We start from the raw sequence: 15,204 nt of genomic DNA, 5'->3' as shown, positions 1-15,204 counted from the left end.
TTCATATATAATGGAGATAGGGATAAGCTTTAAATGACAATGCTGCTACTTCACTAATACAGTACAGTGTAAGGCTGGGTACACACGTGCAATAATTGTCATTGGAAATGATCTTTTGCGATCCCTTCCAATGACCGAGACAGCACAAAGCATGAGTGAGCTCTGTACTTTCAGCGCCGTTCTGCTCTATGGAGAGGGGAGAACGAGAGACTGGTGCCGCCACCGCCCTCTCTCTCCCCTTCACTTTCATTATGATTGTTCAAGGATTCGCCAGGACCTCCCGTACACACATCATATTCTTGTCTGATATCAGTCCCGAGGTGATTATCGGACATCATCCGTGTGTAAGTAACCCAAGATGGGTGTCACCATCAGATAAGAATTGAGATGCTGGCCTGAGCAACACGTGGACCCTGGCTGGACCGTATTTAGTTTATTTCTACAACTGTAGAAACCCAAAAATAAATTTACAAGAACATTTGTAATTGTTCTCACTATGGTTGTGTGTTGTTTTTGAACCTGCATGCTTATTGCACCACAGGGAGTTGCCATGCATTGGGCTGACATGGTGCACTGAAGAATGAATGGCAACCCAATGGACCAATATGCCCTATGTGTTGTGTTATTGCAATGCTTTGGTATTAATGAGCCCTAAAGTGAGCTTTATCCACCATATTGGCTTACGCTGAACACATTAGCTTTACCAATGCAAATACCGCATCTCACATGGACACAAAAGCACCCGGCCATAAAGAAAGGACACGCAAGACCCTTTTTAGTAATTAAATAATTTTTATTTCATTTTTGAACAGCTTTAACAGTACAGAAGTATTTCCATATACACAGCAAGTTTTATGTATCTGTTTTATATTCTAAAACGTAGATTCTAAAAATGAATGTGCTGAATGCAGTAAAAAGCACCATAATGTGATCTCAACACAGCGCTCAAAGTGAAAAAAAAAAAACAAAAGGAAAATAACTGATACATACAAGGGGACCAAACAAGGAGAAGTTTGCATTTTGCACTGGATTTGTTGCGTCGGATGCTTTCTGGAACTTGCATTTTGGAAGACTGGCAAAAAACAACTAAGGAGACACCCAACGTACATGGAACAGAATGGGGACGTCATGAGAATATGGCTAGCAAATGGTTTGTATGGTAAACAAAATGTATGTAGCAAGCTGCACTGTCCACGCGCTTTAGGCTCTAACGTGGTGGTGGACAGTTCCTCAATTCAATTCTATGACCTTCACGCACTGTTATATATGGAACAAACTCTAATATACCTAAAATATTGCACTGCTTCCATTCACAATAGACCTGCAAGGACAACAGATGTAATACCCTCTAGAACTCTGACTAGAATGCTTTAGAAATGCATCAAATATAGAACTTTTTTTTTTACCATTTTTAAACACTCTGGATGCTTTCATTTCTTATAAAAACAGGAATAAAGTTTTTCATTTGTTACACAGAATAAGCAGCAATGTATTTTCAGAAAATACCGCCAAATGTAGAGCAAGGCGGGTAAACAATGGCAGTCAGGCAGCTGAGCATGCTGGGAGTCGTAGCTCAGCTACAACTGGAACGCTCCATATCTGCCATTACACTCAATCTAGGCCTTTGTTGTTTGATCAAAGCGTCGGAAGGAAGGGCTGTGTCTTTGGACATCATGGGAAATGAAAAGACAGTGTTCTCCCCAGTTCCTTTTAGCTGGGCGCACCGCCCGGAACTTTTCAGTAACCACCCGGCTGTTTTTTGATTGTTACAGAATAGTTGGGTCATAATACAAAGGCCACCACCCACCTACAGCTTCTTCCCACCCAGCTTTAAAACATTTCAGGGGAGAATACTGACTTTGATTGGTCAAACAGAAGCAACTCTACTTTCGGATACTTTGACCAACGGAAGGCCTACAAAGCCTGTGCAGTACGCACGGATGCACTGCAACACGGAACAACCAAAATACTTCAGGTACAGCACACACGTGTCAGCAATGCACCGTGCAGGCCCCAGTGTTTTCCTATGGGGAGCTGTAATAGGAGAACATTAACTACCTTGCACTAACAGAGAGGCACAGCAATTCATTTTTAGAAACTGAGAATAACTTGCTGAGGTCAGCTTGAATTTCGTTTTTTTTTTTAAAAATACATTTTGGTAGAAACCGAGTTCTTATTTAAACGCTTCACAAATTCTTATTATGCAATAAGTTCATTGCAGGCACTTGCCTAAACTTAAAACTGGTCAGATACAATATATATATATAGATTTTTATATAGATATTTTTTTATGAAACAAATTGGTTGTGTTTTTTTTTTAAACTGTACACAAAAGATAACACATTCACAAAACTGGATAATACTAAAAAAAAAAAAAAAGGGAGGGGGATACTTTAAAAAAAAAAATAAAAAGCCGAACAGAAAACGAAGAACAGAAATGCAACATATTACACACTGTTAAAAGTGCCGTATTTGTACCAATCCTAAGGGTTAAAATTTTTAATCTAAAATGGGACTTAGTCCCTAGCTGCCCGATTTCCATTTTACACAAAAGGATGGTAAAAACTGATAAGGGTCTGCGTTTTGTGTGGAGATGTTGTGTAGTTTTGTAAGGCTGAAAAGAGAGAGAACAACCGAAATATCGATCCCAACACAAACATCAGAAAGTGAGGGAGAAAAAGTATTACTGCCATAGGTACCTCTGCTGTAAAATGCAGCTGCCGTCTCTACATACTGGAGGCTACCATTTTTTTTCTCTTTTAATATTGCTGACTGGAAGCTACTTGATCAGAAACAAGCATGTGGACTAGCAAGACTTCTAAAATATATGCAGCATGTTTTCAGCAACGTATACACACACATGGATTCCATTGCATTGATAGCCCATACTCACATTAGGGGCAACAAAAATGGCTGACGGATACATGAAAAGCTACTTTCCCTTCACATTATTAAAATGAGATTTTGGCTCTGTATTACCATAAATGAAAGTCCAAATCATATCACTCCCTGCCTAGGAGAAGCCACAGATACCAAGGTAGACCGCAACACTGCTGGAAACGTATAATGAAGAGAGTTTAGAAACAAATTGGCATGGGTTCCCTTTGGAAAACAATTGAATTTTGTTGAATCTAATAAAGACGGGGTGGCGGCGGAGAATCCCATAATGTGAACTATAACCATAGGCTTTTGATCTTATTAAGCAACAAATGGCCTCTAACAATATAATATAAATGATTATTGGGTATGGGTGACCAACTGGTTTACGGTCATTAGAATGGAGGAAGTTGATGTGTTATTGGCTGTTGTGGCTTTACATAATTTTTATGACTGAATCCAAACACGAGGCCAATTGATTCAGCTATTGTGGTTGAGAAACCATCAGATTAGCTAAAATCAGTTCCTGTCCCTTACTTATTAAATAGGTTAATCAATGCACCATTACCTTTTTTGGAAGGACACTTTGTTACGACAGCCAAATATATGCTAAGCAATTTACCCTAAAGAGTAAAAAAAAGTGACCGATAAAAGCTCCAAGCCGTTCAGGGTCCAAGTTTTGCATTGTACTATACACTGTGATCATGTTAAGCATACACAGTGAGGACACCATTATTGCACATGCTGGGCTTATTGGCAATCTGCAGATTTTGGATTTAGAAAGAGGAAAGACATTAGCCAATAATGGTTATGACAATATGGTTTTGTGATGCTGGTGGGCAATTTCCTGGCATACGCTCTTTGCAATTGTTCCTCTAGGACTGGAAGGTCACATTAGCTTTCACAAAAGCTAAAGTTGTGTTATGCTAAAGGGCCTCGGGCTTAACAACATACACAGAGGACATCCATTACCCTAATGGTATCCTGGCTATTAATTCAAAAAGAAACACAAACATTTGGGTGTTTAACCAAGGAGCGCTGCAATGGCTTGCAAATTTTGCTAGGAGAAAATTGTAAGGTTTACGGTCGCATGTATGCAAGCATGGAGAGTGGGCATTTTTTAGTATTAGCTGCAAAGCAGCCTATCTATTCTCAGGGATTCAGTCACATGACTAGCTTCTGCACTCTTTGGAATTTTGAGTTGAGGTCCACAATGGTGGCCAGGTCTAAGTACACAGGGATTTAAAATGGGAGCCTTTTTTGCTCCCATTTAATATCCCACAACCCCCCATTAACATGGCACAAAGATTAGCGTTCTGTAATGAGTGATGACAGATGGGTTTGCAGCATTACAGAATAATATAGCAATTTCTGAGTAAGAAGTCATTTGCCTAATGTGTAATGGTATTAAATAAAGCCCTTCAAGTCCTATGTTCAAAAAAAATTATAGTTATTATAAACATAGTTTAAAGAGAACCAGTCATAACAAATTATTCAAGAACCTGAATATGCAATTTTAATCATGTATGTGCAGAACTACTTTTAAACAGGTTAAATTTCCCATTTTATTAGGAGTTTGGTTTGGGAAGCCATCTAAAACATGATAATCGTTACCTTGTCTGGCCTTAGATCTTGTTTCCTAGCTACTACGTGTGCAATGTGAAAGGTTAGGCAGTGGTCACACTTCAAAATGACCCCTGACCCAGGCTAAAAAAATGAAACCAGAGGCAAAGTAAGCAAAATAAAGGAGCGCAGCTAAGAAAAAAAATTGCAGCAAGCCTGCACCAATTAAAGCTCCCTGGTCGAGACTCAATATTCAGATTGATTCTTCTCTAAAAAAAAAAAAAAGAAATGAGAGAAAACCTGTGATAGTTGGCCCGATACTCAATTCTGACCTTAACAGGTATTTAGATTACTGCATTCAAGTTAAAAAGCCCAAAGAAAGGCAGAAAAGGGAGACCATTTTAGAAAACAAAGATCTGAGCATTAAAGTTCCCTTTTATTCTGAAAGCCTTTCGGCTCAAATTGTTGTTGCACCCATTGTGACCAGAAGGGTCAATGTGTTGCTTTGTCTGATAGAGAGACACGAAAGGATACAAACTGACCCTGTAAGCCGCATGTTTATAGGAAAATCTGTGGAATAACTGTGGGGGGGGGGGGGTAGCGGGGAGTCAACATGGTAGGTTATTGCACTATGAGAGGCACATAGGATTCACGGTTAAAGGAGGACTCCATGCGGAAAGGCTATGAGCTGAGGGCAAATTTTAAAAGCATGTGTTGATGAGCTTTTGTGAACATCAAAAGCTTAATCTCTCTCCATACAAGTCAACTGATACATGAAAACAGCTTAGGAGGCCAAGTGGACCTGTCTGTCAACACTGATGGAAACACAACTTAATTTGCCAACACAACATCCACACGAGCCCAAAGCCTTTTGACGCAGAGGTCAGGTGAAAAGATGGTGTGGAACTGCCACTGTATGTTGCCAACTACTAACTGCCACCCCCCAAAACATTGTTGTCCCATTGGACATTATTCCTTGCTGAGAAGAGAGCTCCTTTAAAAGTTGCTTTACAACTCTTGTTATCCCTGAGTTTGTCTCTTCGTTTGGTAAGCAAAATAAAAGTAATGAAGGAATGGCTAACCGGATATAAAAAATTTTAATATAGGGATGCAAATTGGTGACAGATAAGCGTTTCTGATGCCAGGAACACATTTCTCCCCAGCTCCATTTAGCTGGGTGCACCTCCCGGCACTTTTTGGGTGGTTATTGAAAAGTTGGGTCACAATACACAAGCCGCTACCAGTCTACAGCTTCTGCCCACCCAGCTTTTAATATTTTCTGAGAATACTGGATTCTATTGTATTGATCTAGTTCCACCATTACATGTGATCCTAGGCAAGCAAACGGATGAAAACTATTGCCATTTCATTTCCCCATTAAAAACAGCCATTGTGCAGCTTCTATATCAAAAAACATTGCTTGAGCCCACAGAATGAGTTTCAGAAGCCATACTGAAATCTATTCATTATAGATTGTAGTGTTATATAAATGTAATGGCCAAGTAGTGCAACAGCACCTTCAACTCAATCCTAAAATTCACTGACCGGGGGTCTTAGGGGAGAGATTGTTTAGATTTTAGACAAAGCTGATAAAATACATAAAAATAGCAGCAACAAGGGAAATATTTTTGAAACCAGCAAGGTGGCACTGGCGGTAGCCTGCGTACAAGTTGGCAAAGTCAGCCGGCGTACAACCTACGACCAGTGAAGGGATTTGATCCAGGCTACCCCACCAGTTTAGCATTAGTGTGAGGGAAATGGCATGGTAATGCTATAGAGAGTTTTTAGGGTGTGCTAATGAATTGTGTGTAACGTTACACACTTTAATAATCTGCAGATAAACATTTATATATATACTATATATTTATATACATACAAAAAAGGGATTTCAAACATTTATAAAAGCACAAAGTCATAAGAATCTCCCTAATATATCAGCTATACAAAACAAGAATAAATAATTTTAGATTTATGTGACTTATTTACAACTAGATGTGCTTTTTGTTAGCGTAACTGAACTGTATTCTTTAGAAAGGTAAAAAACTAGTGGAGGGGTTCACTGACTGGGAAACAAAGTGAAAGAGCAAGAGCTCTTCATACCCAATGAAAGAAAATGGCCTCTCCCTGAATGGTTTGAAATACGTTCATAGAATACTTTGTGATGATGTTCGAATAACCCCTGGGGTAATGAGGCAAGTATTCCAGTAAGCCATTATGTGCTGAAAAGTCCTGGTGGTCCGATTTTGACTTAATTCTGGTTACTGCAGGGTTGGTTTGGTGCAAACACAGTTTAGTGAGGCAATGGAAAAAAGGGGGGGAGAGGGTTCTGGGACATTTGCATTGCTGGTAAATCTCAAAAATATTTCATTTTTAGATTGTACGAGAGCTTAAAACAAAAACTAATAAAACAGATGCACATTAAAAGCTTGGGGAATATTTGAAATTGAAAACGGAGGGGCAAAATGAAAGCTATAAAAAAAAGGAAGCCAGGAGCCAAGGCTCTGTGGCCAAAACATTGTGCTGTTAGAGGGGTAGCTAATGCAGTGCTCCTGGTTATTGCTCCAGTGTCTGTATGGTGTGCCCGGGACTTAAGGCCTAACATCTCAGCAGTGGCTTAGACACCACAGCAAGTCCTTCACTTAGCAGTGTTTGGAAGAAAACCTGTGGCAGTACATAACACACGCTTTGGATTTGGTTTTGCTAAAGATTAATCGAAAGCTATGGAGCATCTAGCAAGATGTGTTTGTGTTTTGCTCCGCAAGCAGCGGAGCAATCCTTGTTCATCTTTCTGTGAGGTAGGAAATAAAAAAATATCCCATCGACAGGAAGCAAAATAGATATCCTTCAATAATGCATCTGCTTGGGATTACTTAATGCAAGTGGCAAATGCTGAGCATTTGGAGTGATTTATGGTTCCTATCCAAAGCACTGCTTGGTAAGAGGATGTATATGTGATGTGTGTATACAAGCACAAAACTAATACCAAACATTTCTAATCTCTTTTTTTTTTGCAAATGGACATTCATTAAAGGAGTTCTCACGTTTGCTGAAAAATGGAACTCTGCTTTAGATTGACGCCTTGTAATATTTGGGGGGGGGGTTGCCATCTTTCTAACCCACAAAAACCACTGCCATGCTCATCTTTGTTCTTTGCAGATTGTTTCTTTAGGATATAGATCATACTATGCCTGTTTATAGGGACACAACTCCAAAAAGTCTTTTGATCGAGTAGGTAAATTGTTCAGGTGGAGGAGCAAATAGGGGTTTTAGGAGTTGGGCAGGTCTTAAGGGTATCCGCTCTTAAAGGAAGCACATGGATATTCTTTGTCTATCTCCTTCTAAAAAAAGACTGGCTGTCTTGCTAATCCTCTGGTCTCCAGCTACCTTTTGGGCAAATTAGCTCTGAAAAAAACAGACAGATTTGGAGCTCTAAATGCATATTGGCCTAGGTTGGAGACTCAAAATCCAGAAACCAGAGAAGCAACTTGACAGCTAGGCATTTATGAACTGGTAATCGCGATTAATGTATTCTAAAAACAGCATAGCTTTCAACCATTGTTGTTGTGGTGTAATGGTAAAGTGTTAAGCAGAGGTCCATCCTTCAATCAAAAGCTTGACTCCCCTAAATACACAAAGGTATTCTGTAGCAGTCTGCAGCCACCCGCTGCTCACTAACCCCAAAGCATTTGTTTAGGTGGCTAGAGACACAACCACAGAATTCCTAGGTCCAATCTAAAAGAACATGCTAGTCATTCTGAACATGCTGACATAACATGAAATCAATGTTAAATTATGTACCAATAGAAACATGGAACACAATAACCCATAGAAGAACAGTAAATAAGACTGAATTATGAAAAGCCAAGCACAGAAAGCAAAATAAAAAAAAAACCAGCGTATAAAATGGGGCTAAAAAAAAAAAGCCAGAAAGGTCTGGTCTAGCTATGCTTTTCTTTAGACTGTGCTGGGTTCAGTGCAACGTTTGGTGCACAAATTCACAAAAACAAAAAATATTTATATATATTAGCAGCAATCTTACTGTTGTGAGCCAGAGTCACTTAACAGAGGTGGAAAAGTCCTCTCTAGCTTCCTGGCAGCTTCTGATTGAATAGTATTGTAGCTGTAAACTGAAGCCTTGCCATATAGCAAGATGCTTTCTACCATAAATCCTTCATACTGCACCCAGATGTGGCTTCCAGGTGATGCAAGAACGTTTTGGTGTTGCAGGGAGATTGTGAGACTTCTGTGCTGTCTAGTGGGTGGAGATGACACCTGCAGAGAAGTGAGCAGCACAAACTCACCTCGCCACATTCACAGTCAACAATCATTAACATTGCAGAAATGTTGCTCCCCATATACATAAACTACATAGATCATTTTTTTTCCTTTAAGTGCTTCAACGTAGGTTTGGAATGTAGTCTCCTGGAGGTCAACTGGCTGATGGGATAGCATGTGATTTCAAAATGTAAACGGACACCCACGTACCTCTCAGGAGCTCTGGGGGGAAAAAAAAGAAGCGAAGAACAGAGAGCCGGGAGTCGGAGTGGGTAATTTCACGTGCAAGATTATGGTGTGAATGCAGTCACTAGATAAGACAAGTCTCTGATGTGGGAGCTCTGGGAAAGGGGAAGGGGGGAGAACTGCTGGGACATTTAAACACCCCCTCCCCTTTGCCCTCACCTGTTGCTGTTGGTTTATAGGGTAACACTGTGTTTTGGCTTGTCTTGGAGTTCTATTCTTTTAATTCCAGAGCTGGAATACCCTTCATCACTGCAAATACTCTGCATGCTTCCTCGCTCATCCAAGTCACTGGCACTGCTGCTGCTACTACTCCAGTCCAGATCTGCTGTTAAAAAGTCTGTGCTTTCTACATCCACGTCAATCTCCTCTGTAGAGAAAAAACAACATCTTGTAAGCACAGCATAAACAGATATTCACTAGTTTATCCTCCATCCATTAGAATCCTATATAACAATAAACAATTCATTAATTGTTCAACAATTCAATAACAATAACAATAAACAATTCAACAATTAACAATAAGTGTAACCCTACTGCAAGTCTGACACTGAATATCATGCTGCCACTAGCAAAGTTCTGCTCCTAGGTAATCACTCTCTTCTTTACAGCATGTGTCATGGCAAAATTAAAAACATCTCTGGAACACAATGTTTGATACCTTCGAATACACTGTAGGTGCCAGAAATATAAAGTGCTCATACTCTTCTCTATGGCACGACAACATTTCAGCTATAAATTTCATAGCATGTGGCATCAGTCCGGTCTACTTCACAAGGAAACAGACTAGTAATGTTTCATAATTATCTGTACAGCTGACAACTCAAATAGCAACTGTCTGTAACATATGTTTGTGTTCAGTATTCTATATAGCATTTTTTAGGTTAGGTAACTCACCTCGATCAGAATCGGATCTCTCCGAAGATACTGTGGATCCTATACTGTCCATTCGTACCCTCTCGACCCCAAATTTCTCTAGCTGCCTTTTTAGATGTCGCTGCTCTCGCTGTAGCTGCTCTATTTGGTGTTGTGACTTTCTGTCACAATCTTCAAGTTTCTACGAAAGGTAAATAGAAATGGTAATACAGAAAGCAGGACCAGATTTCCAACAATTTACAGCACCAGATTTAAGGTTAATGTGAGAATATAAAATGCACTCACCTTTATGTGCAACTTTGCTCTTGTTAAGAGACTTAATGTGGTATGCCTATTGGATTCAGGACCTAAGGGTACCAATACTTTCAGCCTTTCCAGACATAGTCGTAAATGAGCTCGTCTAGGTGGGAAAATACAGAAGATTGAAGCTTTATGCAGAAAATACTAGACAACATCACAAGCTTATTCATATTTAGTTTTGTCGAGCAGATCTTGTAAGTAATCCTTCAAATTAACCAAACATATAAAATAGACAACACCTACAATGGACAACTGCATCTCAGCAGAAGTAATTCAATGACCTACAGATATTTCTAAGCATAAAAGCTAATTTAAGATAATAGGCATACACAACAGGGCCCATAGTATATATAGCATCTGATATTCAGCAACAATCTCTGCCATTGCACATATTTGTGCAATTGATCACCCGGGTGTATGAGAAAATTACACTGACCCACAAAGTTAGGTTAATCTTCCTAAATCCTTTCCTGGCCCCAATGCAGAAACAGACAAAAGCTGACATTTCTAACCTAAAAAATGAAAATATTCTGTTTGCAGTTTAGGATTTAATTTATCCTGAATTTATTTTAAGCTAAGGAAACTTCCATGAGTACAAATGTAAATTTTGAATTGTGGTGGCCATTTAAATAAAAACAACTCAATACATTGTTTGATCTCTGCACTGTAAAACAAATCATGACCTTTAGGGCCATGGGCCTAAATATAAATCCCTATTTTGTTGTATCGCAGCAAGTGATTTTAGTGATGAAATTTCTAACTACGAATCACAGTGAATCGCTGGCATTACTGCTACATATTCATGGGTGTGACATGGTCTTTATGCTGTCTTACAATACAAGATATGGAATTTGAAATGTGCTACACAAAGTTATTGTGGAAAGAATCTTATTTTTAGTGTAGTAAATCGATCCTAATCTGAGCTTCACACACAAGTCTAAAAGTGTGACAAAGTGATCATCCAAGCCTCCTCAGTAATTACAGCAATTATTAGGGTGGAGTAGTATTGGGGAAAGAAGAAAAACAAACATATTCATATAGAGAAAGGGAAGGACACAGCTCGGCACAAATGACTCAAAGGCCGAGACTGGAGATAGAAGTGATCTGCAAAGATGAGGGAAGACGCCGCTCACATAGCAGGAGGAGGCCAGGACACGATTGTCAGCAGGTGCAAAAAAACAAGTCACTGTGCTGCTGCCAATGAATGAATAAACCTGTAAAAAGACTGGACGTACCTGTTTTTCTCCATTTCATTATGGGTTGATCTGAAAAACAAAAAATAATCAATAGATTAGTCACATCCTGACACTAATTGCACGTAGCTTAAATTAGAATCCCACTTAGCTACCTTTGCAATTAAAGCAAACCACAAAACAATCCCCACCGTCACGAACTACAGCAGTTTGTAAAAAAAAAGTGTATGAAGTTTGTCTGGGACAGGCGCGTCAGTTTGACATGGAGCTCAAGAGGGTGGCTAGTCCAGCTTGGCATATTATTGCCCATCAAGTCTGATGCAGGACAACGGCTCAGCTTTTTGACACCATGAATCTTGTTAGCAAAAGGAAAGAAGGAAAAGTTCTATTTTTATACTTTCAAGAAAGACAGACGCTGTACCAGAATGCAGAAAATCACAAGTTAAATTGGTGTTTTCTATTTTCTTTTTGAAAATCAAAATTTTGATAAAACTTGCTACATGGAAGATTCTTATTTCTACTACAGTGGAACCCCAACCATTCCCCAGGGCCATGACTCATTGTGTATTCAGAAAAAAATTGTGATTGCATATATGGGCCATAGTAACGTAACAGCTCCCCACAATTTTTTGTTTTCTACTGAGGAAAACATTCTCACCCACTAAAGCACTAAATTAGGCAGGACTACTTTAGCAACCCTCCAGTGTACACGTGTAGACCTCCGATAATCAGAGCCTCCTGTAAGCCCAGCACTGCAAAGATCTACAGAGTAGAGGACTTGGTGAGCACTTTGTTAGGACAGCTTCAGACCTCCTTTGGCACCGAGTAATCCCGCATGGCTCCCCATGATGGGCACCTTGATCACTTCTTAAAGAACCAATGTCTGTGCATCTGATAGCTGGCAGAAATGCGCAGTACCTGTACCGCCCCTATTCATTCATATCATACACATGTATCATCTTCCCAGAGGCAGCAGTTCCCTGGTGGGAAGAAGCAGTAAACACACCGCAACCTCACTTATCAGCGTGGAATTTAGAATTCAGTTTGTCTTTATGGGCTCACATAGCAACTGCTACTGCAATCTCCCCATCACCAAGCGCTTGTTAAAAACACCTCACCATCAACTTATTACTATCGTCCTGCTCACTTTTATTGTAAACCATGCAGGATGAAATATTATTGGAAAGGTGAATTAGTCAAGGAGCACACTCTAGCTGGTTACAATGGGTGGCCAAATCTTCACTCGTCTTTCATACCAGTCCGAAACCTGAAATACTCAATAATAAAACATCCACAATACATTCTATAGAGTGTAAATAATTTGTAGTGGATTACAATGATCCTTTAAAAAGCAATTACACAGCGGCAGGTTGGTTTGTCATAGCAATAGTCAGCAATAGGCGTTTGTGAGCCAACTCTCCTGTGATGTTGAGTCAGGAAGGGAAAGAGCGGGGCTCTATGGAAGCCCCAGAGTAAATAGGACATGAGAGTCAGCTGTTCTGGGCTGTTGTGTAGGTAACAGAAGGGAAGTGACACCGTAACATCAGCCGCTGTGCACCTGACAAACATTTTACAAAACATTTTTCTTAAACCATTTTTTTTTTTTTTTTATCATACAAGTTCAGCAAGTTGGACTGTCACTATGGACTATAGTATGTATGTATGACTTGATGATGCAGGAGTACGTATGGTGTACGGTAAGTCTCTGAGTTAGCACATTCCCTAGAAATACACGCAATATATTCTTCATCAGTTTTGTTTCAGTTTTGCGGAACCAATTTACATACAGCCATCAATGCCCGGAGTTCTGATTTCGGGGAATCAGGATTAAGCCATTCTTGGCCACCAAATTCCCGTAAGATATTGTAGACGAAGGAAAACTACAACAAAACCACAAGATTACACAGCCATGTATTGTACAATTTCCTGTGTGTAAAACACATCAGTGTTTCGCAACCACCAATCTGTGGTCTACTGGTATTCCTCAGACCATTTGATGTCAGTTCTTGACTAAATAAAATACCGCAGATCAAAAGGCTCCAAAAATACTTTTAAATACTTTTTTATGTATTTATTTATTTTTGCTTTGTGTGCCAAATAAATATTAGTATTGCATTCTGTTTTGTTTTTTGAAGCTTTACAATTTTAAAATGTTTGCAAGTATACCTAAAGGTGCAATACACCACAATTGGCTATTAAGCACTAAAGATACCTAAAAGGGACAGACTTTACCCCTAACAAGGGAATTAAAATTGGGATTTAGATCATGTTGTGACTGCAGAGGAGTTCAGAAATCTGTATGTTCAAGTTATCCAAAAAAACATGTACATGGGAAAAAAAATTGGGGGTTGGATTATACTGGCATGCCTAATCTTTATGTAAGAAATCTATATATTATAAGAATGATTTGGGGTAATATGATTTCCTGACCTAAACTCTGGTCTATTCAGGACTACGGACAGCTTTGCTTTAACCCCAGACCCAAACGTAGACTTTTCCTTTTTGCTTTTCTACCTCCTCATTCAGTGATGGGAACCAAACCAAATATTTGGTCATTCTGGGTATGAAGGAGCATTTGATCATCATATAAGGAATCTATAGCCTTGTGAGACTGCATAAAACACACTGACCAGGGTCCTCCCTTTTAAATCATTTACTGTAAATTTACCTGGAAAAAAGGCAGAATTATATTCACCTTTCCGGGTCTTCGGCCCACGGCACCAAAGATATCACCGTCCTTCCAGGAAGATTGCTGTGGAACACAGAGCGGGCTGAACCTCACAAGAAGATGTTTTTGTAACGCAGTCTTTTGTGAGATTTTACCTGTTCAGCTTTCTACAGCAATATTATTTTCAATGGATAAAAAACAATCTGAATTCCAATCCCATGTACACAAGAAACAACTTGTGCACTTTAATAAAGGGGCCGCTTTTTATCATCTGCTGGATTCAGATCTAATGGTTTCATTAGGACTGAAAGCGAAAAATTGGCCCATGTGTCCCATCCCTAGTCTGCCTGGGTTTATAAGAGCAATGGAGCTCTCCGATGACAGGTGAGCAGCCTTAAAGAAGCTGTAACAATAGTTCTTGTGATTCATACGGGGACTCTTTGAATATCTACACCTTGCTTAGTAGGCCTGACAGGTACCCGATATTTAAGACAAAAACATTTTCCTCCTGTTTACGTGCATTCCACAGACATGACATTTACACCGCTAATGGTAAGACCTCACGCATGTGTTTTTCTGACTGGATTAAATGTAATGGAGAGTATTACAAAGGTGTTTTTTTTTTTTTTTTTTAAATAGTACAAAACACTGAAGAACTTGGTCACCATGATCTGCTTCATCAGCTCCTAATCATTGTAAAAATGTATTCATAACAAGTCATAGAATGGGTGCTGGCACTGCATATTCTCACTTAAAAAAAAGATGCAGACTAATTTGAATATCTTTATTGTTACAAAAATATAATGTGGCTTTTTACCTTTATTTTCAGCTGGTAGACCTATCACAAACACAATTCTTATCCTGAGATGCACAGAAAGCAGTGCTATCCCCATTGGGCAGGTCTACAACAACTTGTCTCACTCCTCTCCTCCATAACAGAAAGGAGGGGTCTGTAGTTTGGAGATAAGTGATCTGACCCTCTGTTTCAATACTTTTCCAGTAAGAAATTATGATGCGACTTGTATGCCCCAAAAGAGGCTAAATACCAGCAACACTTTTCAGATCGCAATGCCATGGCTTTCTTGCCTATGGATGTCAGCGTATTCATTTATAATACCGTATTTTTCACCGTATAAGACGCACTTTTTCTCCCCCAAAACTGGGGGGGAAAAGGGGGTGCGTCTTATACGGCAAATGCCGTTTTAAAAA

At 39.5% G+C, this 15,204-nt stretch overlaps 1 protein-coding gene across 1 annotated transcript in view; it reads right to left on the bottom strand.

Annotated features, from left to right (window-relative positions):
• Positions 1-8,672: 8,672 nt before the first annotated feature.
• Positions 8,673-15,204, bottom strand: part of MXD1 (MAX dimerization protein 1) — a 17,792-nt gene continuing 11,260 nt past the window's right edge. Inside the window, exons 3-6 of the mRNA XM_072402798.1 lie at positions 11,370-11,399; positions 10,120-10,234; positions 9,856-10,015; positions 8,673-9,328 (exon numbers count right to left, since the gene is read on the bottom strand). Coding sequence (XP_072258899.1) covers positions 9,135-9,328; positions 9,856-10,015; positions 10,120-10,234; positions 11,370-11,399 — 499 coding nt within the window. The 3' untranslated portion in view covers positions 8,673-9,134. The remainder of the gene's footprint in view (positions 9,329-9,855; positions 10,016-10,119; positions 10,235-11,369; positions 11,400-15,204) is intronic.

The sequence above is a fragment of the Pyxicephalus adspersus genome, chromosome 2, assembly GCF_032062135.1.
Source record: "Pyxicephalus adspersus chromosome 2, UCB_Pads_2.0, whole genome shotgun sequence".
Classification (NCBI taxonomy): domain Eukaryota; kingdom Metazoa; phylum Chordata; class Amphibia; order Anura; family Pyxicephalidae; genus Pyxicephalus; species Pyxicephalus adspersus.
The sequence above is the reverse complement of the archived record's forward strand: the minus strand, read 5'-3'. Positions and strand labels throughout refer to the sequence as shown.